The following is a 26,157-nucleotide window of genomic DNA, read 5'->3' on the forward strand; positions in this document are numbered from 1 at the left end:
ATGGAAACAAGTCCCTGCAGCAATGTTCCAACGTCTAGTGGAAAGCCTTCCCAGAAGAGTGAAGGCTGTTATAGCAGCAAAGGGGGGACCAACTCCATATTAATGACCATGATTTTGGAATGAGATGTTCAAAGAGCAGGTGTCCACATACTTTTGGTCATGTAGTGTATATTATGACAACATTTTGTGAAATGTTTGTTCGTTTTAGTCTTTGGCAAGGGTTTTTTCAGCTGTTTGTGCGCACAACCTTTTTTTCCAGGCAAGCCGAAGTTTGGGAGCCGAAGTCTACTACCCTCTGTTAGCGATCAGTCAACAGTAAGGATTCTTCAATGAAGTTTGTTGGCGTTCAACCAGAGACAACTCGTTTTCATGCTGATTTTTTCACACGAAAAATACTGCACCAAATAGTTAGATGTAAAATTGCGGGACTAAGATCTCCTCGGCAAAAACTTTCATTAATTACATATTTCTTGAGTTAGCTTAGATTAATTCGGACTATTTTGAGGAAGTGTATACTGGCTTTTTCTTTTTTTTCTCTTGTTTTTCTGGCGAAGGTTTTTTAAGGAAGTATGCAAGCACACTCGTTCGGTTCGTCTGGCCGGGTTCAGCTAGGCACCAGCCAAACTGAAGCATGCGGAAGCCCTAAGTCCCAGCCATTAGCTGTTGCTAGCCAGCCTGGAAGCTATTGCTCTAGGAAGTGAGCACAATAGAGCTAATACCTAATGGAAGGAACACTCAGTGAGACATCAGATCTAAGGATTAGACTGAGCTTTAGCAGCCTGTTGTCAGTGGTGAGGATGTATGGGGGTTAGGGGTTGAAGGCATATTTTTGTCTGGCTATGGCCACTATCCCTCATTCCCCTCCCTTAGAACAGGATCAGGATGTTTAAGAAGTAAGAACAGACCTCTCCCACTAGTGGGCTGTGGATAAGTGGCTGCTGTGGCTTAACACTGACTGATAAAGGGCCTTGTTGTTGTCAGCTTAATTCCTCTACTTAGCTGTATACTGTATTTCATCAGACAAAAGCTCAGCAAAATGAATAAGATAAAATGTCATGTTATATCAGTTACACAACTCACGTTGGGCGTGTTTGTGTGTTTCAGGATTTGAGCATTTTAACTTCTTTGCTGTGTTTGCAAACCCTTTGTAGGCTCATCCAGAGATATGTATATAATTACAAGATGCTCATGTCTCCAGCCTAATAATGTGAGTCGTTGTTTCAACAGCGGGAAGGCAGGCTTAGGTCCAAAATTATCCTGGGCTTATATTGGACTTTGGGCTTATATCGCCCCTTCCCCTCTGGCTCCTCAGACTGCCTCGGGTGTGCATGTATGTGTGCGTGCACACCATGCATGTATGCCATACATGATTAACCCTACCATGGCAGCCATCTGATTAGTGGTTTATTTTCGCTGCCTCCGACATAAGTGGTTCAAGTGTGTGACGGAGGTGAATGTTTACTCTGCAGGGAGCGGTGTGTGTGCCAGACACAGTTTCAGCTGAGTGGTCTAAGGAGTGGTGGGAGAAACTCGCACACACACACACCACAGGGATTAACCACAGACATGTTTCTTACATTTTCTTACATGAAAACATGCAGCCTACTTGAAATATCTCATAAGAATTTGTCGATACAGCATGTGTTGTCGATGAATGAAAACCAATATCCCAGGTCTTTATGAGGTAGTGGTCACTGCCATGTGTCTGTCTGTGGTTGTGCCCATGTCTGTGTTTGGGGTTGGTTACAACTCTTTAAGAAGAAGAGTAAACCTATACTATCTGTAAAACTCAGGCTTGTTGGTAGGTTAATCATTTAACACCTCAGGGTGGGAAAGCACTAAAGTGGCCATCCCAGATTGTGAGTTAACTATAGCTTACATTATAATAGGTTAAGTATTAAGAACTGTTGTAGTAGTCACTAGGCAGTGTGTACATATAACCATTCGAGCAAGCAAAATAAAACACAACTTCAAACTGTGAACTTGAATCAAGATGTAACTAAATCTCCTCAAAGTCCATTGTTTGCCCATAAACCCAGTCCTGTTAACTTCTTAGGGCTGCAATTCCGTTAACAGGATCGATATGACAACAGCCAGTGAAAAGTGCAGGGCGCCAAATTCAAAACAACAGAAATCTCATAATTAAAATTCCTCAAACATACATGTATCTTATACCGTTTTAAAGGTAATCTTGTTGTTAATCCCACCACATTATCCGATTTCAAATGGGCTTTACAGCGAAAGCACCGCAAACGATTATGTTAGGTCACCACCAACTCACAGAAAAATTCAGCCATTTTTCCAGCCAAAGAGAGGAGTCACAAAAAGCACAAATAGAGATCAAATTCATCACTAACCTTTGATGATCTTCATCAGATGACACTTATAGGACTTCATGTTACACAATACATGTATGTTTTGTTTGATTAAGTTCATATTTATATTTTAAAAATCTCAGTATACATTGGCGCATTACGTTCACTAGTTCCAAAAACATCTGGTGATATTGCAGAGAGCCATATCATTTTACAGAAATAATAATATTATAAATGTCGACAAATACAATTGTTAGACATGGAATATAAATATACCTCTCCTTAATGCAACCGTTGTGTCAGATTTTTAAAAAACTTTATGGAAAAAGCAAACCATGCAATAATCTGAGACGGAGCTCAGAAAAAACATTTTTTTTATCCGCTATGTTGTAGTCAACAGAAATAAATCAGAAATAACATTATAAATATTCCCTTACCTTTGATGATCTTCATCAAAATGCACTCCCAGGAATCCTAGTTACACAATAAATATGTGTTTTGTTCGATAATGTCCATTATTTATGTCCAAGTACCTACTTTTGTTAGCGCGTTTAGTACACATCCAAACGCTCGTGCAGATCCAGCCAAACGTCCAACGAAAACTTCAAAAAGTTATATTACAGGTCTAAGAAACTTGTCAAACTAAGTATAGAATCAATTTTTAGGATGTTGTTATCATAAATCTTCAATAACATTCCAACCGGAGAATTCCTATGTCTGTAGAAAAGCCATGGAACGCAGGTCGCTATCATGTGAAATGTGTGTAACCAGGACCTGGCTCTCTGCCAGACCACTGACTCAAACAGCTCCCATCTGGCTCCAGATCACAGCAGAAGCCCCATTCAAGTTTCTAAAGACGGTTGACATCTAGTGGAAGCCTTAGGAATGGCAACATAACCAATATCCCACTGTGTATTCAATAGGGGCTGGGTTGAAAATCGACCAACCTCAGATTTCCCACTTCCTGTTTGGATTTTTTCTCAAGTTTCTGCCTGCCATATGAGTTTTGTTATACTCACAGACCTCATTCAAACAGTTTTAGAAACTTCAGAGTGTTTTCTATCCAATACCAATAATACTATGCATATATTAGCAACTGGGACTGAGGAGCAGGCCGTTTACTCTGGGCACCTCTGAGCACCTTTCATCCAAGCTACTCAATACTGCCCCTGCAGCCATAAGAAGTTAAAGGGATACTTCGGGATTTTGGCAATGAAACCCTTTATCTACTACCCCAGAGTCAGTTGAACTCAGGGATAGCATTTTTATGTCTCTGCATCCAGTATAAAAGAAGTTAGATGTACTTTTGTGAGCCAGTGCTAACTAGTGTTAGCACAATGACTGGAGGTCTATGGTATCTACTAGCATGCTAGATGATACCATAGACTTCCAGTCATTGTGCTAACACTAGTTAGCATTTGCGCAAGCTCTAGTTAGCAACTTCTTTAATTTTGCACACAGACATAAAAATGGTATCCACGAGTTTGTCTGACGTAGACAAAAGGGCTTCATTGCCAAAAGAACCAAACCACCCACGCCATAGACTATTTTCTCTGCTGCCACAGGGAAAGAGGTACTGGTGCATCAAGTCTGACATCAACAAGCTACAAGCTGTCTCTATGCACATTCACAGAGCCCTACACATGCCAACACACACACAAACACATAATATGCATATACAGTAACAGTCAAAAGTTTGGACACCTACTCATTCCAAGGTTTTTCTTTATTTTTACTATTTTCTACATTGTAGAGTACTAGTGAAGACATCAAAACTATGAAATAATACATATGGAATCATGTAGTAACCAAGAAACAAAATATATTTTATATTTGAAATTCTTTGAAGTAGCCACCATTTACCTTGACAGCTTTGCACACTCTTGGCATACTCTCAAGCAGCTTCATGAGTTAGTCACCTGGAATGCATTTCAATTAACAGGTGTGCCTTGTTCATTTGTGGAATTTCTTTCCTTCTTAATGCGTTTGAACCAATCAGTTGTGTTGTGACAAGGTAGGGGTGATATACAGAAGATAGCCCTATTTGGTAAAAGACCAAGTCCATGTTATGGCAAGAACAGTTCAAAAAAGCAAAGTGAAATGAATCCTTCACTACTTTAAAACATGAAGGTCAGTCAATCCGGAAAATGTCAAGAACTTTGAAAGTTTCTTCAAGTTCAGTTGTAAAAACCACCAGGCTCTGTGATGAAACTGGCTCTCATGAGGACCGCCACAGGAAAGGAAGACCCTGAGTTACCTCTGCTGCAGATGACAAGTTAATTGCCAGCCTCAGAAATTGCAGCCCAAATAAATGCTTCACATTCAAGTAACAGACACATCTCAACATCAACTGTTCAGTTGAAACTGAGTGAATCAGGCCTTCATGGTCAAATTTCTGCAAAGAAACCATTACTAAAGGACACCAATAAGAATAAGAGACTTGCTTGGGCCAAGAAACACAAGCAATGGACATAAGACCGGTGGAAATCTGTCCTTTGAGATGATGAGTCCAAATTTGAGATTTTTGGTTCCACCGCTGTGTCTTTGTGAGACCCGGAGTAGGTGAACGCATGAATCATGGAAGAGGAGGTGTGATGGTGTGGGGGTGCTTTGCTGGTGACACCGTCCTTGATTTATTTAGAATTCAAGCCACACTTAACCTGCATGGCTACCACAGCATTCTGCAGAGATACACCATCCCATCTGGTTTACGCTTAGTGGAACTATCATTTGTTTTTCAACAGGACAATGACCCAAAAACACACCTCCAGGCTGTGTAAGGGCTATTTGACCAAGAAGGAGAGTGATGGTGTGCTGCATCAGATGACCTGGCCTCCACAATCACCCAACTTCAACCCAATTGAGATGGTTTGGGATGAGTTGGACTACAGAGAGAAGGAAAAGCAGCCAACACATGCTGAGCATATGTGGGAACTCCTTCAAGACTGTTGGAAAAACATTCCAGGTGAAGCTGGTTGAGAGAATGCTAAGAGTGTGCAAAGCTGTCATCAAGGCTGTAAGATGCCTCACTAGGACGAGGTGGGTGCAAAAGTCAGGAGCAGGAGAGCACTGAAGTCGAAATAGAAAATACATATTTGGAAGTCACAAAACACAACAAAACTGGTCGGGAAACAAACCCAACGAAGGCGCCCAACAAAACAGGAATACAAAGTGACAACAGGAGGAAAAATAATCTACTCCTAAATAAATCACAACGGCTCAAACGACCGTGAGAATAGCCTGTGGCGCAACCTAGCACACGCACCAAACAAACACAGAAATAATCCTGCACAAAATACCAGCAGACAACAAGGTTAATAAACCCACAGAAATTAACTCAATAGAACATAGGTGTAAGAAACAGACAGAACCAAACGAAAAAGAAAAATGGATCGGTGGTGGCTAGTAAGCCGGCGACGACGACCGGCGTGCACCTCCCGAACAGGGAGAGGAGAAACCCTCGGTGGAAGTCGTGAATAAGGCAAAGGGTGGCTACTTTGAAGAACCTCAAACATAAAATATATTTGATTTGTTTAACACTTTTTTGGTTACTTCGTGATTCCATATGTGTTATTTCATAGCTGTGATGTCTTCACTATTATTCTACAGAGTAGAAAATAGTTTAAAAAAAAAAAAAACCTTGAATGAGTAGGTTTGCCCATACTTTTGACTGGTACTGTACATTTATACTGACCCACCACACCCGCACACCCACTCACATGCAAGCTGCCGCTACTCTGTTAAATGCATATCCTGTTGACTAGTCCCGTTAGTCCTATACACATCTACCTCCATCACTCCAGTATCCCTGCACATGTAAATATTTATATTGGAACTGACTTTTTAAATATTTCCTGTTGTGGCAATTCTTACAAATGTTGTGGAAATTACCACCAGGGACACTCGAAGTCAATCTTCAATGAATCATCCTTTATTATCAGCACGCTGGAGAGTTTCCAACCAACTCAATGCACCAAGTACACATGTCAATCAGGAGCTCCACCTGGGGTAGTCCCGTTAGTTATCTTATATACAGACAATTTATATTTGCATGATTTAGCTTATTCATCATTCATAATGAATTAACGTTTGCTTTATTCATGTGACCGACCAATATCTCACGAGGCTTCTTCTCTCTAAGCTGAGACCTTGAAACTGAGTTCTTTCGTTCTCAAAACAAGGTCTGGGCGTACTGCCAAATTGCAGATACTGATAAGTGAGGATTCGTTCAATCAGTCACTTGCACGAACATAGAAATTGGTTATTAGAACAGCACCTGAATAGAACACAAAACTGAGTTATTAGAAAAGTACAAGTATAAAATATCCATCACAGTAGTATGCGTACTTACTTACGTTATTGTGTATTTCATATTTCCTATGAGACATTAAAACTTGAAACTATCCCTTTAAGGGGGGGATCTTTATGGTTTTGTTATCTCCCCCTCTCTCTCTCCACATCTGTTTCCCTGTCGCTTTTCTCTCTCCCGCTCTGTCCCCCCCACGTACCATCACCATCTCTCCTCCCCCTGTCTGTGCATCTTCAGTTAGTAAAGAAACAGACACTGAAGCAAAACTATAAAAAACCTGTAGTCCTGAGGGAGTTCAGTCCTTCTAGTCTAGGCTGGTATGGCAGGTAATTGACTGTTTTACTGTATGTGAGGAACTCTACTGCAGTTTCTTGTCTTTGGTCCTGAGATGAATCCGTCTTAAAATGTTCAAATGTCTGCTATGTTTTGAAATGAGTTTGTTTTATGATTTCAAAGGCCTGTGGTTTCTCTCTGAGATGGCTTCCAGATCTTAGAATCATGTCATTGGAACGCTGTCAGTCAGCCCTCGGGTTGGTTGGGTGGGTTTGATGTGTGTGTGTGTAGTGTGCACTCCACGGGAGGTTGGTGACAGCTTAATTGGGGATAACAGGCTCTTGGTAATGGCTGGAGTGGAATTAGTGGAATGGTATCAAACATTCCATTTCCTCCGTTCCAGCCATTATTATGAGCTGTTCTCCCCTCAGCAGTCTCCACTGGTGTTCACTTGTGCATGCGAGAGACAGAGAGACAGACATAGAGACAGAGACAGACATTTTAGGTACAGTCTGAGCTTTGTACGGATTGAAGTGTCTGTAAAATGCTCTCTCTTTCTCCCTCCATCCATTCCTCCCTCCCTCTCTTTCTCCCTCCATCCATTCCTCCCTCCCTCTCTTTCTCTCTTTTAAACATACATTTAGTTTATGTATTTTTCTTGGATCACAAGAAAATTCCCAAAAGTGTGTGGCCGGGTTATAGCAGCTGAAGACACAGTATGATATAGAGGTGATATGTGATAGCCTGGCAGGCAGAACTTGTGGTCACTTCTGTGGGGGTAATGACATTCCGTGGTCGCTCCCAGCATATATGGAATACCGCAATCCATCCCAGTATTAATGGAATTCCAATGGAAGTCAGGCCTGGTCTACATTACTCACTGGACCACCCGCATTCAGAAATCTCATCTTGGGCGTGACAGGATTATTTTTACTGGAAAAAGGATCTAGACCACAAAGTAAAAGTTGCAACCATGACAGAATTAAGTTATTTTGACTGGCAAAAACAGTTGTTGAAGACCAACAATGGTCATAATATTGCTACTACATGAAAACTCAACATTAACAGACGTGGGTGTGACACAGATGTTTGTGTGTTTCACCAGTCTAAGTAAGTGTGTGTGTGTGTGTGTGTGTGTGTGTGTGTGTGTGTGTGTGTGTGTGTGTGTGTGTGTGTGTGTGTGTGTGTGTGTGTGTGTGTGTGTGTGTGTGTGTGTGTGTGTGTGTGTGTGTGTGTGTGTGTGTGTGTGTGTGTGTGTGTGTGTTTTCCAGGTGACCTGTCCCCAGTGCAGATGTCTCCAGTGCCCCAGTCTCAGTTCATCCCTCTAGCCGAGGTCCTATGCTGTGTCATCTCTGACATGAACTCCTCCAACATCACCGTCAACCAGGATGCCCTCATCAGTCACATGACCAAGGCTCACCAAGGTAACATATAAAGATGTATGGGGAGAGCTTCAGAGCATGTCCTTACATACAGGCAGCCTAGTGGTTAGAGCGTTGGGACACCGAAAGGTTGCTGGATCGAATCCCAGAGCTGACAAGGTAAAAAATCTGTCGTTCTGCCCCTGAACAAGGCAATTAACACACTGTTCCCTGGTAGGCCGTCATTGTAAATAAGAATTTGTTCTTAACTGACTTGCCTAGTTAAAATAAAGGTTAAATCAAAATAAATAAGTTAAAACATACAGTACATTCAACCACAGGTGCTCCTGAAAAAGGGGAATTGTAGTTGGGAAAAAAGGGGAGAATGTTATTTAGTGTATTAAGTCTAACGCTTAATCTCAACTGGCAGTTTTCAGCAGATATACAGTAACTTTTGAGGGATTTAAAGGAGATAAACTGTATTAACTAATATGACTGAACTTCTCTCGCTCTCTCCTTGCCAGGGATGACCATCCCTACTCAAGACATCCTGTACAACGCTCTGGGCTCGTTGATCAAAGAGAGGAAGATCTACCACACAGGAGAGGGCTACTTCATTGTCACTCCTCAGACCTACTTCATCACCAACAGCCTGGTGAGAGAGAAGAGCTGGTGGACCTCAGGGTCTGGAGACAATGAGTTGCCCTCCCCTCCCCCCATCACCTACTTGCTCAGTAATGACACTCTGGAGAGCCACCCACAGTCCCCCCTGGTGACCCACTGCAAGTCCTGCAGCTGCTTTGCTCCTGCCCAGAACATGACCAATGCTGCTACTACGGCCACTATAGCTGCCATTGTTCCTCCATCTGTCCCAGACCAGCACTCGGTTTCTGTTTCTATTAGCGAGTGCACAGGGAAGAGCCTGAAGTGGCCTCGAGACCATAAGCCTCAAGTCCAGCACCAGTCGACCTCGACGGCCGCAGACTACCAGATTAGTGAGGTCAGCAAGACCACTACGGCTACCACTACTGCCACTAGCCGTAAGGACAAAGACAAAGATGGCAAGGAGAAACTAGGGAGGAGGTTTGGCCTTAGCCTCTTCAGGAGGAACGGAGGGAAGAAGGAGAAAGTGAAGAAAGAATATGCCTTGTTCTCAGGTCAGTTCCCTCCGGAGGAGTGGCCAGTGAGGGACGAGGAGGATCTGAACAATCTGCCCAGAGACCTGGAGCATGCTATCATCAGACGCATCAACCCTGAGCTTACTGTTGACAACCTGACACGCCACACTGTACTAATGAAGAAACTGGAGGAGAGAGGAGGGGAGAGAGGGATGGAAATGGAAAGACGAGGGGAAAGAGGGGTGGAAAGGGACAGAGGGTTGCACAAGGGGGACAGGGTTGACGGAGGGGACAAGGGTGTGGACAAGGGCATGTCCACTGAGATCCTAAACTGCTCCAAGCCCAGACACCACCAGTCCTCCCGAGCCAGACTAGGAGCAGGGGCTGGGGGCAGGAGATCTACCTCCAAGGCCTCTCGCACTAAGAGAAGGGCCCATTCCTCCAGAGAGAAACGGAGAGACCGGCTGAAGACTAAGGCCCCAGTGTGTGTGGATGTGGACCCAGACGGGGAGGACCTGGTCCCTCTTGCCTCAGACCAAAGGTCCCTATTGATGAATTAGACCACAGAGAGGAGCCAGGAGCGGTGGAGGGGAAAAGCCTCTATAAGAAACGCATTGACAACCCCTTTGATGGTCAATCACCTGGGAAAGATACAGCCACAACCCAGACTGTGGCACCTACTATGACCCACAAAGAACAGAGGAGGAGAGAGGGAAAGGAAGCGAAGGAGGGGAAAGAGGGAAAGACTTCAGGAGGAGGGAGGAGAGAACCAGCGGGACACCGCTCCAAATCCTGGGACCCGCACAAAGCAAAAGCAACCGCTGCTGACACACAGTATGCTGGGAAGTCTCATACAGCCGAGGACAGGTCATGTGACCGTCTCCACGAGAGGGTGTTCACCACTGAACCCCTCCTCCTGCCCCTCTCTGACACCAAACCACCCAGTGAATTACCGTTGGACTACAGCTCGGCTTACCCACAGAGCAGCACACTAAGGATGGACGACAAGGTTAGATATCAGAGGGAGGGAAAGAACAGAGGGAGGAAGAGCAGGGAGGGAGGGAAGGAGAAGGAGAAGGAGGGAAAGCATAGACCGACACAGCAAGTAGAATATGGCAGTACAACAGACCATAGACACCCAGCAGTAACAATCCAAACCCTGGACTCTGATGCCAACCTCCCTAGTACCCACCCCTATGACTCAGTCCCTGCCCACCCGTACGACCAGGCCATGCCTTGGCCAAAGCCTGCTGTGCATCGCAGGCAATCCTTCAAACACACAGACACACAGGGAGACCTAACCCACAGGCCTGACCTGCTCTCCTCACACCAACAGGCCTGCAGTACCACTCCCAAACAACATGGGCAGGTACACAGCATTGGTGTCAGTAGAGCCCACAGGAGTCCAGGGCATGGGCAAAGGGCAAGTGATGGGTTAGCAGTGGAGAGTAATGGCTTTACGATAGAGAGTGATGAGTTTATAGAAGATGATCACAGGTTTTACCAGAGAGCAGAGGAAGAAGATGAGGATGCCTGTAGTTCTCTGTATCTGAGTGAGGAGGGAGTCATTGACAACAGAGAGGTCTATCAAACACACCTGTCTCATTATCATGACTCTCAATCCCTCTACCATGATCCTAAGACCATATACCAAGACACTATCACCCACTACCACAACCAACCTCACTCCCCTTACCACGAGCCCCAACCCCACTGTCCCAACCCCCATTCCCTGCAAGGAGACTGGAATAGCACTTTTCCAGGGGAACACTCTTCCACTATCCACCAAGACCCCCCTCTGTCCCCCCACATCCCCCAAAGACAGGAAGAGGAGAGGTGGTTCAGGGTGAGCGGCTCTACCCATAACCACCGCAGCCACACGTCCCCAGGAGTCCACAGTGATCCCATCCCCAGACGAAAAGCTCCAATCCCGGGGGAGCGAAGACAGGACGCCAGCCTCTCCCTGGAAGCTCCAGAGGGTTTAGAGCCACCTGAGGCGGCAGACAGCAGCATCTTTGACTACTGCCAGACCAGCGAGGTGGACTCGGATGCTGAGACCCTCCATAAATCAGCAGACGAGGGGGACAGGGAGTCATCTCAGTGGGGGTGTGGAGTCGAGGAGGAGGAGGAAAAGGGCGGCTTTGAGACCCTGGGGGACAGAGGAGGCCCTCAGACCTCAAGTGCCAGTCTGGGCATGCCCAGTGGAGCTGGACGGGGAGAGATAATGGGGGAGGCGGGGGAGAGTCAGAGCAACACAGGAGACAGCGGGATAGACTCGCCACGGTACGTTTATTTCTTTGTATTAAAATGTTGATGATCATCATCGTCACTTTTTTTTAATGGATTGCAGTTATACCACTTTTCACAAAGGGTCTCATTATATTTTGTGGAGTGATTGTGACAATTTGGCACCAGCTAGATATTATTAAATGACCATGATATTCATCAGTATTAGTCTATTTTAAAGGACTATGCCCCAGGAATGGCCTTCATTTGTAGTGCTATCTCAGTGGAACTCCTCTAGGCAGCAGTACCTACCCTCCTCACATCCTCTCCTGTGTGAGGTCCCAGTCAACCAGAAAACATAACAGAGGTACTTGGCCCTTATATCCCCTGTTTATTTGTCTTCTCGCCTGCGGCCTCGACCTCTATCTCCAGCTGTAACCCTAGCCTCTCTCTTTGGCTGAGGTAGAGGCCATAGAGCCTATAGTGCTGGCCCAGGGAGGGTGGAGGAATGTGGAGATGCAGAAAATAAGCTAAGGCTGGGAGTAGTTAGATCACCCATGGCCCTGGTCGGTGGTGTGCCTTCTCTCTCTTCCCTTTTCATTTTCAATGGAGAAGAAGCTGAACAAACACCCCATAGCCAATTACACCAGGCAGTATTTAGACAGAGGGGAATGATTATAGTGATTCATGTAATTACTTTGGAATGGGTACACCCTCATGTTTAAAACAAAGAAAGGGGAAAAGGTCAAAGGTTTTTCCATTAACTTTATAAGTACTTGGCTTTTCCCCTTTTGTGGTGAAGAGCAGAGTTGTTTTCACTTGGATTTCACAGTATAGTTAGTGTGTGTGACTAACAGTGTATTGCATATTGTAATTCTATCCAACTGATATGGTTAATCTCCCCAATCCCCACAGGACCAGTTTGTGTTCATGTGCACACAAGTGTCCATCCATGCATTTACACCCTGTTCTTCTGTTTCTCCCTACAGGACCCGTGTTTGTCTGGCAACTAACAACACAGGGATTCTGGAGAGTCTAAATAGGCAAGGTTTCCTACAGAACCTGGAGAAACTGCACTCCAAGAGCTCAGCCATGCGACCACAGAGCTCTCTGCTACAGCTCACACCCGTCATGAACGTATGAGACCATAGGCCCCCTGATGCAGCTCCGTGCGAGGGATCATGAGTTCCCCAATGCAGCTCTGTGTGAGGGACTATGATCTCCCTGATGCAGCTCTGTGTTAGGGCCCATGAGTCCTTTGATGCAGCTCCCTCTTTTCTACCACCAAAAAGCATGGGAAGTAGGAACACTGTGCTATCAGATATGGGGTACACAACCCCAGTCTTTATGGACTTACAGCATCTATTTGTTTCACTGCTGTCATAAATCTGCTGTGAACCTCTAACCTTTCCTCATTGCCTAGCCTGGTTATATATCCTGTCCTCCAGGGCTACAGTCTATAGCAGCAATTTATGGGTGCTCAAACTCCAGACCTACCCCAATGGAGGTCTTTGTACAGATGTATAGTCTACTTTTCCCATTCTGTATATAACATTTAACAGGAATATCCTGAGAGACGTATTCGGCTAATGACTGGTGAATCGGCTATGTTAAATGCATGATCAATCGATTGGTGGGATTGAAGTAACAGGTTGTACTCTGAGTTGCTATTGTTTTTCACTACATTCAACTTGGCCCAAAACGATGACAAAATAACTCAGTACTGGATCTTTAACCTGTATCTTCATTTTCACACTTCTTTCCTTGTCGCCATGTGTAACACAAATAAATCTTTATGCACCACAAGCCACCTCCTCGCTGAATGTGTGGATCATATCTTTTATCATACAAATTATTTTTTAAAGAAATTGGATGACACATGTACACTCACTACCTAACCTTTCACCTGAAATGACTAGATTTACAAGAGGAATTCCAGTGAAAGGCAAAAAAGTTAATTCACATCACTCAGGAAAGATTTGTAAAAAACCTGAACCTGGCAAACAGCTGATAAGCTAAGCATTGGGTGTTGGTGGAGGCTCCAGTGAAGAGGTGTACATGGAAGAGAAACCCCAACCATGTCACCCCGTCTCTGGGGGAGCTAGCGTTAGGAGGGTGGAATGGGTGGAGGAATGGGAGGTGGTTTAGTGTTATGTAAAGGCCAGAGGGCTGTTGTGGTGTTAATATTACCACCACACCACCAGTCATGAGTCATGACCACAGTCAAATTCCATGTGACTGTTGAGTCATGGTAATTTCTTGTTATGCACTGTGGACATGCTTTGTTAGTACAGGTTCTAATGGCCTGGTTCTAAGGGGTCTATTGTCCCTCTAACCACTCTGACATCAATGTAAATGAAATCGAAAATCACATCAAACACATCAAAACAGTATCATGCTTTTAAAACTCACATCACTGGTGATCAATTTGAAAAAAGAAGTTCAACAGTCGGTTGAAACTGAGTGTAAAACATGGTCATTGTAAATGTTGTTTCAAAGACTAACAATGAAATGGACAGCTTTCTAAGGTGATGATTAATTAAAAACGCCCATATCCATATTAGAGCTTATGCATATGCGTTTGAGCCCAAGCCCGAAAAAAAACGGAATTAAAATGATGATTGTGCCGTTATACAATACATAGCCTACCGCATATTATGCATGACAGAAAAACATCAAACAAAACCGATTTAAGATGTCTTTAGTACATAATTGGTCTAGGCTATACTTCAAAATTAAACAAATTCAAGTAATCGCCTTTGAGTGTGGACTGTATTATTATGCATACTGGATGGACTGGTTACCGTATGCTACGGTCCAAATGTTATATCCACGAGCGATTTTGAATAGCCTTGTGATAGGGAATTTTTATATTTGTATAATTAATTGGGTGGCACACCTTTAACTATAGCCTACATCATTTCTCACCACAATACGTTTCCCATCTCTCCTTTATTCCTTTCTCGAGCGCACAGAAGGGCTGTCAACAGTTTATTGAAATATGTTTAGTTGTGAAACCATGTTCCCGAACAGATTTCACTCGGTTTCCCAATATGGCAATATGTAACTTTTTGGTCGAACCGACCAAATCCACATAGCAATGTGAGTTCTAGATATATCATTCGACTTGAAATCATGTTTAATAAGCGGTAGATACTGCACTCTAACTGCAAAAGTAATGCAGTAAAAAAACAGTGTTATTTTGGATGCCGTATTTGCAGCACACTGCAGTTATAATGCACTCTGACTACAATCTTTTATCGTAGCTGGTTCAATGATTATCTACACTATACTATCTTATTTTGTCACTTAAATTGAAATTAGGTGTACTATTAGAGTTTGGTAACCAGGAAATGGAGCGATTTCTGCATAGTGCAACTTTAAGCACTGGGTAGCTGCAGGAACAGGTTTGGTGAGAACATGGCATACAGAGTTTGGGCGGAATATCACCTGTCGCGCAGCGAGAGAATGCTCATCAAATAGTGGTTGATGCGTGGAGTGAAATAAGTGTTATAGTATTTATTTCTCAGCTGCTCATATTACGCACATGCTCAGCTATACAACCGAAGACGTATCATTGAACAAGACCGGTGGGAAAGTGCGCGGCCTCCATTCACGATTTGCTATTTGCGTGCATACAGATAACATGACTTTTTTCCCCTGCCCTTGTTCCTGCCCACTTGATAATGGCTCATTCTAAATCTAAACAAATTGTACATATTAGTAAAGACAAGATTAATTGAGAATAGTCTGATGGGTGACAATATGATTAATTGAGAGAACAGCTGTGCTGCTTGAGGCAAGGAACAGTGCAAGCTTTTTTCTACTTTCTCAAATTAGGAATAGCCGATAATAGCATCATGCAGGCCATATATGTGTTGATTTCTAAGACATTCTAAGGTTTGTATTATTCACAAATTAAGTTGCCAAATAACTCTAAATCTATCATATAGGGAGGACCTGCTTCAAAGACACTTCATATGCACACCCACTCCGTAATGTGAAAAATATCCTTAGTATTTTATTCAGTTTAGTTCAAAATATTCTTCCTACTATAAAATCCTATAATATGAAACAATGGCATGACTTATAAGCATATGTTTCAGCTAAACGAACAAGCCTACAGTCTATGGCATGGAACATAGCCAGATAACATACAGTAGGCCAACCATTCTGTTCTTAAATATATTTTCTTCATATCAGGTTTCTTTAGACCTGACTAAAATAATAATGGATTTATATTGTATATTCAATTGATTTATTATTCAATTGATTTATTATACTTAATTAAATATAGATTTAGCAAAAGCGTACATCAGGGGCTTGTATGCAGCTTGTATGCGTGGAGGCCTGGAGATACTAAGGTAACTGAACTAAATGACTATCACCCCGTAGCACTCACTTCCATCATCATGAAGTGCTTTGAGAGACTAGTCCAGGACCATATCACCTCCACCCTACCTGACACCCTAGACCCACTCCAATTTGCTTACCGCCCCAATAGGTCCACAGACGACGCAATCACACTGCACACTGCCCTATCCCATCTGAACAAGAGGAATACCTATGTGAGAATTGCTGTTCATCGACTACAGCTCAGCATTCAACACCATAGTACCCTCCAAATTCGTCATCAAGCTCGAGACCCTGGGTCTCGACCCCGCCCTGTGCAACTGGGTCCTGGACTTCCTGACGGGCCACCCCCAGGTGGTGAGGGTAGGTAACAACATCTCCACCCCGCTGAACACTGGGGCCCCACAAGGTTGCGTTCTCAGCTCTCTCCTGTTCTCCCTCTTCACCCACGACTGCGAGGCCATGCACGCCTCCAACTCAATCATCAAGTTTACAGACTACAGTGGTAGGCTTGATTACCAACAACAACGAGACGACCTACATGGAGGAGGTGAGGGCCCTCGGAGTGTGGTGTCAGGAAAATAACCGCACACTCAACATCAACAAAACAAAGGAGATGATCGTGGACTTCAGGAAACAGCAGAGGGAGCACCCCCCTATCCACATCGACGGGACAGTAGTGGAGAGGGTAGAAAGTTAAGTTCCTCGGCGTACACATCACGGACAAACTTAAATGGTCCACCCACACAGACAGCATGGTGAAGAAGGCGCAATTAGCGCCTCTTCAACATCAGGAGGCTGAAGAAATTGGTCTTGTCACCAAAAACACTCACAAACTTTTACAGATACACAATCGAGAGCATCCTGTCGGGCTGTATCACCGCCTGGTACGGCAACTGCTCCGCCCATAACGGTAAGGCTCTCCAGAGGGTAGTGAGGTCTGCACAACGCATCACCGGGGGCAAACTACCTGCCCTCTAGGACACCTACACCACCCGATGTCACAGGAAGGCCAAAAAGATCATCAAGGACATCAACCACCCGAGCCACTGCCTGTTCACCCCGCTATCATCCAGAAGGCGAGGTCAGTACAGGTGCAGTCAGTACAGGTGCATCAAAGCAGTGCCATCAGACTGTTAAACAGCCATCACTAACATTGAGTGGCTGCTGCCAACATACTGACTCACTCCAGCCACTTTAATAATGTAAAAATTGATGTAATAAATGTACCACTAGCCACTTTAAACAATGCCACTTTCACATGTTTACATACCCTACATTACTCATCTTATATGTATACTGTACATTATACCATCTACTACATCTTGCCTATGCCGTTCTATTCCATCACTCATTCATATATTTTTATGTACATATCCTTATTCATTCCTTTACACTTGTGTGTATAAGGTAGTTGTTGTGAAATTGTTAGGTTAGATTACTCCTTGGATATTACTGCATTGTCGGAACTAGAAGCACAAATATTTCACTACACTCGCATTAACATCTGCTAAGCATGTGTATGTGACAAATCAAATTTGATTTGATACTAAATGTGTTTATGTTAATTAGCCTAACCTTGTGACCGGCAGTATTTTGCATAACAATAACCGGCTGACAAAATGTCATGCTGCCACAGCCCTAACAAGGGAAGGCTATCATTTTCTTGAATTATTGAATCTGTAGCCTATAGCAGAAGAATGGCGGAAGATCCATGCATTAAAGCAATTGAAATGTAAAGGCAATTTTCCCGCATTCGGGGGAATGCATTCGAGGTAAATGCTGCATATGTCAGCCCAATCAGAAATTACCTTCACATTTTAAGGTGGATCTACTGTGATACAGATTGAATCCAGCTCTTAAAGTGTGTTCCAGATTTCAATGAAATATTTACCAAAAATGTATAACATGGATTTATTGTTTAAAAAGCAGGTTTTCTGTTCCCCTTGGCCTGTGGGGAAATAACAGTGGTTTGAGCAAATACAGCTCAGCCAATGAGACGTGCATACACTTGGTTATTCAAATTAGCTACAAACTCCAAGCTTGCCTTTCTGAAATTATTTTTGTGTACTGATTTCCTCATACCAGATGCCTTTTATCAAAATATTTGACGCTCAAGCAGTAAGACATCCTGCAGCCTCATTAGCGTGCTTGTGACTCCTGCCTGTTTGAGTTGAGGACTTACAGGATGTTTGATTTGTTTTATATTAGATTACTTTGTGGTTTTACTAACAGTGCTTTTTGAAAAAGCCCCAAATTATTTTTTTGTAGACTGGCAAGGTGTTGAAAGTGGGACATACACAGCTGGTGGAAGATATAGTTCATTCAGTAGTTAAGTAACTTTTCTGATTCCTACTTCTTCTTATCCATCAAATACGTTGAAAACCGGCATATTGTAAGTTAATTCCCTCGGAAACACGTATACATTGTAATATATATCTTATATGACCACGTTTTCATGAATTAGACGATGCAAAGTTTTAGGCCATTCTTAGCCTACAAAACGAGACAACAGTAAGTACCACTTTCTAATGCCTGTAGTCAGTATAGATGGATTCAGGATTTGGAAACATGATGGAACTACTAGAGCATTTAACTACAACAGAAATAAATGCAGAATGATTATTTTACAAGCGTGAGTCATTTCTGCCCATTGCTTTGTTATTTTTGTTAGCTAGCTACTAATGAATGCTAGAAACAAATTTCAAGCATTTAAAAAAAAAAATCTTTCTTCAAAAACAAGTTTCAGATGGTTGAGTATTTGCTCTAATTTATACTTTGGCCACAACTACAAGGGACGAGTTCAGAATATTATTTGGAAATGAGAAAACAGAATATGAGCTTTAAAAATTAGATTTTCACTGGAGTGTTACTTTACTTTATGTAAGGCTGCCCCCAAGTGGACTCAAATGTAGGCATGTGTCTGAAAAATCAAGACCAAATGAGCTGATGCTTACAGTAGTCTGTGGGGAGGCGAAAACATTAACTTAAATAATTCATAAATTCTCACATCAAATAGTTGTAAGTGGTAGTTTTCAAATGGCCCACTATTGTATTTTTTTATGGCATCCCAAACAGAGTCAATATGTAAATGGGAAGTCTGTGGGTGTCATTTCAAAGTGTTATATTTATATATCAAAATGACAGAATCAGGAATCAGACAAGAAACCGTTGATGCGATGTTGACAGTCAACCTTTATTTGTCCATATGTTCCACTCAGAGATCTGGGGGGAAAGGTGGGGCTGGCTGGGGCCTCTACAGAAAGCAGAGCCCTATATGGATCGATGACATTGTAACTAAATGTATTTTCCTTAATTAAGCTTCAATAAGAAAACCTACATTGAGGCCAATCAAGACAGGAGAGAAAATTAAATGAAAATTATGTGTAAACACATGGTAATATACATAGAAGACTGAAAGTAATGACATCTTAAAATGTTGGAGTAAGTTAGTATGAATAACAAAAAAACAATAACAAAAAAAAAAGTTGACAGCTCAGCATACATTTCTACATAGCATGCAATAAGGCACCTATCTAACACAAGGAATAAGCCTATGCTATGGTTTGAAGCATAAATGTTTTTCAAAAGGGGGAAAAGAAACTGCTCAAAATATCATTCCCTCCCATAACAGTATATGTATTTTATCCTTTGAAAATGACCCAAACCATAAAAAAAAAAAAGTTTAATATATTTTTTTTATACACAGAACAGTAAATAGAGCTCAATCCCATGGAATTTGCACACAAAAAAGGAAGTCCAAAATTAAGTGTTGTCAGTAAAAGCAACCTAGTCCTGTAGTCGTATAGATTAGTATACACAATAAATCTATTCAGAATAGAAGTTCTCATCTGAGTGAAGACCTATGAAGCTAACTATAATTCTATACACTGATAATCGAATAGTCTCCAAAGCAAAAAATGACTCGAACGACCGAGTCCAGTCCATTGTCTATCTGTAATAACAATGATGTACATTTGGTACGGGAACACAGAAATCAATAGGGACTCAATGAAAAAGGACACAAGTCAACTTCAAATAAAGCTACCGGGTGGTTTTATTTTTTTAAGCGATGCATCTTGTCCACTTATCATCACGACTTAATTGCATCCCACACTACGATGTCGAGGCAGTATTGCTCTCCAGTCTGTTCAGCTGTATGACCACGTCACTAGGTACATTCCCATCCACTTTACCTGATACACATGGAGCTTAGTCACACTGGTTGGAGCCCCAGATCCGAGATTTGACTGTATGTACATAAGAGAGCAGTAGCAACATTTCCTGGTAGCTCTGTAACACCTACAAAAAAAACAATGAATAAAATGAAAACGGATGGGGGGGGAGACTATGGGGATGTTACTAATTTTATATAAATAAAAGTCCTATTTCTGGAACAAAACTGCACACTAGCCATCTATACAGATATATAAAAGGATAAATCAACAATTATTTACATGGATTTCTTATTTTTTTCACGAGTTTACAGGTGAGGTGGTAAGATGGGGCCAAAAAATAGCAAAATGGCTAATTTATGCCATCAAGACAGTATGACTTGATAGCAGGTTGCATCAGTAGCCAAGTGTGGGAGACTGACCTCAAATGTTAGATCTTGAAAAGCACTCCATATAGTCATATACAGTGAGACGCCCCCATACGGGTCAGTTAGTTACATCATGACTTGAATTCTCAGAGTAAAGCGTGTAAGTGGTCACACTAAGATAAGGGGGTATTATGTATGAATTAAATAACTACATTGGTCAGATAACATTTTTATCATGTAGATCAGGGTTTCCAAAACTGTTTTGCTGCCCCCCAAAGTGCACGTTTTGGTTTTTGCCACAGCACTACAGCCAATTCAAATAACAAAGTCATCACCAGGCTTTGATTATTTGAATCAGATGTGTAGTGCTAGGGCAAAAACCAAAACGGTCCAGAACCAAGTTCAGGAAAACCTGATCTAGATTATCAAATCAGATTTGATCTCTTTAAAACAATCAATCAAAAAGAGGGTCTCCAGAGCAAACGTTTAAGCACAATCACAAATGAGAATTGCAGGCTCATTCAAAATGTCATCAGACAATTTATTGAAAACAAACTAATCTCAAAGGTCCAAGGAACTTGTCAACAGCTCCTCTGTAAAGGGTTATAAGTCCTTTTAAGTTCAGGCAAGAACTTTTATATATGATTTCTTCCTCCTCTTGAAAAAGGATATTTTTGTTGTGTCATTGTCCATTTGTTTTGACTGCTCCACAAAGACAAACTCCTTGCTCCTGACCTCTACACTGTTTACTGTGAGAGCTGGCCTGGTTTTATTCGCAGTAGTCGTGTCATGTCTGGAGCTTGGGACCGATTGGTAGAACAGAAACATCACAGGGGTGGGTGTCAGCCAGGGCTGTGTGTATGAGACTATGTTTGGGTGTGTGTACTAGAAGCTCACTGGTCTATGTGGATCCTATGATGCCTGGAGAGTGAAGATGAATGGTTGAAGCCTTTACCACACTGGGAGCACCTGTATGGCTTTTCGCTGGCCAGGATGCGCTGTTTGAGGATGGTGGTGTGGGGGAATCCCTTTGTCGAGGGCACAGCGCTGTACTGTTGCTGCACTACCACTTGTTGCTGCACCTGCTGCTGCTTCTCCTCCTGGTGTACACGCTGGTGCCTGGACAGGGAAGAGGAGTGGTTGAACCTCTTCCCACAGTGGCCACAGGTGTAGCTTTTCCCCTCCGAGTGCACTCTTTGGTGGCGGGATAGGGAGGAGGAATGATTGAAGCCCTTGTCGCAGTGGTTGCAGCTGTACGGTTTGTCCCCCGCGCCTCTGCCTCCCCCCTGGTGCAGCCTTGCCTGTTGCTTCATAGTGGACCCGTAGGAGAAGGCCTTACCCTGGGGAGGAGAGGAGTAGATGCGGGCCTCCAGGTGGACCTTGTGGTGCCGGGAGAGCGAAGAGGAGTGGTTAAAGCTCTTGTCACACTGGGAGCAGGAGTAGGGTTTCCCACCAGAGTGGACCTGCTGGTGCTTCTTGAGGTGGCGCTTGCGGACGAAGCTCTTCCTGCACTGGTTGCACTTGTAGGGCTTCTCCCCAGAGTGGATCCGCTGGTGCTCCCGCAGGGTGGAGGCAGCGGCAAAGCACTTCCCACACTGCGTGCAACGGTGGGGCTTGTCCCCTGCATGGGTCCTCTGGTGCTGCTTCAGGTTGGAGGACGTGGTGAAGCCCTTTCCGCACTGGGAACAGGTGAAGGGCTTCTCCCTGGCGTGGAGCTCCTGGTGCTTCTTGAGGTGGCGCCGGCGGATGAAGCTTTTTCTGCACTGGGTGCACTTATATGGCTTGTCCTCAGAGTGCATCTTCATATGCTCCCGCAGGGTGATGGCTGCCGCAAAGCTCTTGCCGCACTCAGAGCAACGGTGGGGCTTCTCTGGGCTGTGGATCATCTGGTGAGACTTGAGGTTGAACGTGTCGATCACCCCCTTGCCCACCATCTCCACGCCTGTGGTGGCGTACGCTTTCTCTTTCATGTGGATCTTCATGTGCTGCTTGAGGCTTGACTCCACAGCAAAGCTCTCGCCGCAGTGCACACAGATGTAAGGGTTGGTGGCCTTGTGGATCTCGAAGTGCTGGTGCAGGTCGGCCATGCTGCCGAAGATCTCGCCGCACTCATTGCACTGCAGGCCGTGGGCCTCGTGGATCACCACACCATTCTCTGACTCCACAGTCAGCTCGCCGCCCACGTGGTCTGACTCCACCTTAACCATATGCTCCGTCTCAGTTTTTAACAGCACCTCTCCCAGCAGTGCCTCCCCCTTGCCCTCACCCCCCATGGTGAAGCACTGGATCTCGCCATGGTGGTCCATCTTGGTAACATAGTCATGGTCCGTCTCTGTGACCATGGCGTCCACACAGGCCACCGCGGTGAGCCCCTCGATCTTGGCCAGGTCGGCCCCGTGGATCTCCAGTTCCAGGCCACGTTTCTCCTCTGTCATGATCTCAGTCTCGGCTGCGTAGTGCAGGTCAACCTGGCTGTGGGCGATGACACACTCCGACCCCAGCGTGTCAAGGCCGGGTGTGTCACACTCAGTCTCTGACTCAGCCATCAGAACACACTCCAGCCCGACGACCTCCGTTTTTGTGCTGGACGAGAAGCTTAGAGGGACTTGGGGATAAGAGAGCTCCACTTAGTATGGCAAGCACAGCGGGTTGGTAGTCGTGCTTGGATCAGCAGTCAGTCACAAAGGGCTGCCAGGGGAGAAAATACAATATATATCTAGGATTAAATGACGTGACAATGAGCTATCATTTACATCTCAATGAAGTGTTTCCATGCTAATGAACAGTAGCACTGTGGGGCATATTCAATGCTACTGATACTAAGCACAGGACTGCTGGTGTTCCTTAAAACAAATTATATTTGGACTACTGTATTTTTTTGCAGAGATTGGTGTGAAAAACTTGTCTATGAAGAATAATATTATTTTTTTGTGCTATATAACCCATGAAAACACCCAACATGCCAACACGCCATGGAGCCATAGCTTCTGCACTATGACACTTGTTGTTATTAGCCAGCTAACTAGCCAGCCAAGACCACCAACTAGCAATTCATTTACGGCTAACTAGCCAAGTGATAGGAGGACCAAGGGCAACACACAGTACAAACTGCTAAAAAAATACTTGTATTAATTCTACAACAGAGACCACACCACGGGTGTGTATACCATCCTCTAACAATGGATATAAATGTCACCAATTTACATTAGATTTGAAACCGTTCAAATGCATCTTAATGCTTCATTAGATGGCTATAAATCGCTATCCCAAGTTGAGCTCAAGAACTGCGGCTACTTAGGCAGAATGGAAGTCATCGGTTCTTGCACAGTCATTCATTGCACAAGACATGGCACGCGGATTTTTGATAAGACAATGCACGCGGGCTTCACAGAAGCCACAAGTTATTTACACATTATTTGAAATGGCATGACAATAGTGTAAACGCAGTGTTTAGCTAGCTAGCCAACGTAAGACAACATTTACCATCTTGGCTACATAGCCAACATTAGCCCGCTAGTTAGCTGGCTACGGTAGGGGGAAAACAACTTAACGACGACACAGCATTGTTAGCGGCTAATGTTTGCCAAGATAGCGCGCTAACTAGCTTAGTAGCTGACAACTAGCTGGCTTGTTTTGATCATCAAAACAAGAGTTCCCCTCGAACATGCAACAAACCTTACATGCACCCAAGTCATTTTTCAATGGTTAGGAACACAATCACGAATGCGGAAATTATCCCTGAGCTTGTGCGCAGTTTTAACAGGCCATCTTGTCTTTGCCACACCACCACTTTCCAGTTAGCCAGGAATAAGCATAAGATGGCTGCCACTACGCTAAGTACCGCCCTTCACAGCGCATTTCAGAACTACAAGGGGGTTTCAAAAAGCACTGCACATTCCTTATTCAAGTAAATTGAGTTACACGAGCAGAAAACTATTTTGTATATAACACAAATATGCCACACCGATGTGTAGAAGGGGTATTGTTTTCACTATAATCCGATAAATCAACCTGAAACAAAGATGGCTAACATTATCCGGGCGAGGAGTGTTCGCGTCGCTAAAAAGCCCGGGAAAGGCGACCCCATCTTATATAATCAACAATGCATAACAAAACACTTCTAAAATGCCTTAGAAATAATACAACACAGGACAAATGCCTGTATAATTTACAGTTAATTGAATTGACCCATGTATTGTAAGATTGAGAACGCTCGAGCATCAAGTTACCCAAATATATACTCGAGATGAGACAGCATTGCAGGAGTATATTTTCAGCTCACATACAATATGGCCTAGCCTCGCTTAGCTACCGCGCTAGCGTACTCTGGTAGCAGGCTACTTAGCCGCGACTTCACGCTAACTAGCCGGCTATCTTCCTAGCCAGCTATAACTAAGTCCGTACGGGGTCCGACTGTCATTTTCTTGGTACTATCACTGGGGTGAATCATTGACATTTCATAGTGGCATATTTTCAATTTGTGTAAAAGTAATGAATCTATAAATTAATTGAATTTAAAACGTACAAAATGATCACTTGATTGTAGAGCCTGTTAATACGCAACCTAAACAACACAAAACAATCAACCTCGACAGCTGATTGTGAGTTTTATTCGTGTAGGTCTGCGGGTACCCACCTTTTTGTCTTCTGGTTATGTTAACTAGCTAGGTGATGAAAAAAATGTTTATGGGCTCTGCACAACCGATAGCTAGCTCCTTGCTGCCTGCGACTGTCTGCAATGTCTTCCTCTCTCTTTCTGTAGAGCTGGCGCCACTGATCTTCCTTCTGGCGCCAACAACGTTAGAGTGCATTAGCGAATGCGTTGTAGCTTGTCACTGGCATATGCAATCAAGACTGCCCCCTATAGCCCCGGAGTAATACATGCCGACTGCCTCTACTGTAAATTTACGAAGTTGCCTTCACTACCTGTGTCCTTCTCTCTGTTCAATTTCAATTCAATGGGCTTCATTGGCATTGGGCACATATGTTTACATTGCTAAAGCAAGTGAAATTGATAAACAAAAGTTAAATAAACAATAAAAAAGTGAACAGTAAATATTCCAAAATAATATTATGTCCATATACAGTGTTGTAACGATGTGCAAATACTTAAAGGAAAAATGGAAAAAGAAATAAACATAAATATGGGTTGTATTTACGATGGTGTTTGTTCTTCACTGGTTGCCCCTTTCTTGTGTCTACAGGTCACAAATCTTGCTGCTGTGATGGCTGTGGTATTTCACCCAATGGATATGGGAGTTTATCAAAATTGGATTTGTTTTTTAATTCTTTGTGGATCTGTGTAATCTGAGGGAAATATGTGTCTCTAATATGGTCCTACATTTGGCAGGAGGTTAGGAAGTGCAGCTCAGTTTCCACCTCATTTTGTGGACAGTGTGCACATAGCCTGTCTTCTCTTGAGAGCCAGGTCTGCCTTCGACGACCTTTCTCAATAGCAAGTCTGTACATAGTCAAAGCTTTCCTTAATATTAGGTCAGTCACAGTGGTCATGTATTCTGCCACTGTGTACTCTCTGTTTAGGGCCAAATAGCATTGTAGTTTACCATTCTTTTGTTGTTAATTATTTCCAATATGTCAAGTAATTTTCTTTTTGTTTTCTCACAATTTGGTTCATGTCTAATTCTGTTGCTTTCCTGGA

At 43.5% G+C, this 26,157-nt stretch overlaps 2 protein-coding genes across 2 annotated transcripts in view; one reads left to right on the forward strand and one right to left on the reverse strand.

Moving 5' to 3' along the window:
- LOC124038371 (storkhead-box protein 1-like) overlaps window positions 1-13,408 on the forward strand; it is a 52,232-nt gene extending 38,824 nt beyond the window's left edge. The window contains 4 exon segments of the mRNA XM_046354179.1: window positions 8,169-8,321; window positions 8,783-9,930; window positions 9,933-11,659; window positions 12,592-13,408. Coding sequence (XP_046210135.1) covers window positions 8,169-8,321; window positions 8,783-9,930; window positions 9,933-11,659; window positions 12,592-12,745 — 3,182 coding nt within the window. The 3' untranslated portion in view covers window positions 12,746-13,408.
- A 5,722-nt stretch (window positions 13,409-19,130) lies between these two features.
- Window positions 19,131-25,312, reverse strand: LOC124038372 (zinc finger protein 883-like). Its single transcript, XM_046354181.1, has 2 exons — window positions 25,135-25,312; window positions 19,131-23,186 (listed from the first exon to the last, which is right to left on the reverse strand). The coding sequence occupies exon 2, from the start codon at window positions 23,042-23,044 to the stop codon at window positions 21,392-21,394; it is 1,653 nt and encodes a 550-aa protein (XP_046210137.1). The 5' UTR covers window positions 23,045-23,186; window positions 25,135-25,312; the 3' UTR covers window positions 19,131-21,391.
- Between the last annotated feature and the right edge of the window lie 845 nt (window positions 25,313-26,157).

This window comes from Oncorhynchus gorbuscha, linkage group LG06 (assembly GCF_021184085.1).
Source record: "Oncorhynchus gorbuscha isolate QuinsamMale2020 ecotype Even-year linkage group LG06, OgorEven_v1.0, whole genome shotgun sequence".
Taxonomy (NCBI): domain Eukaryota; kingdom Metazoa; phylum Chordata; class Actinopteri; order Salmoniformes; family Salmonidae; genus Oncorhynchus; species Oncorhynchus gorbuscha.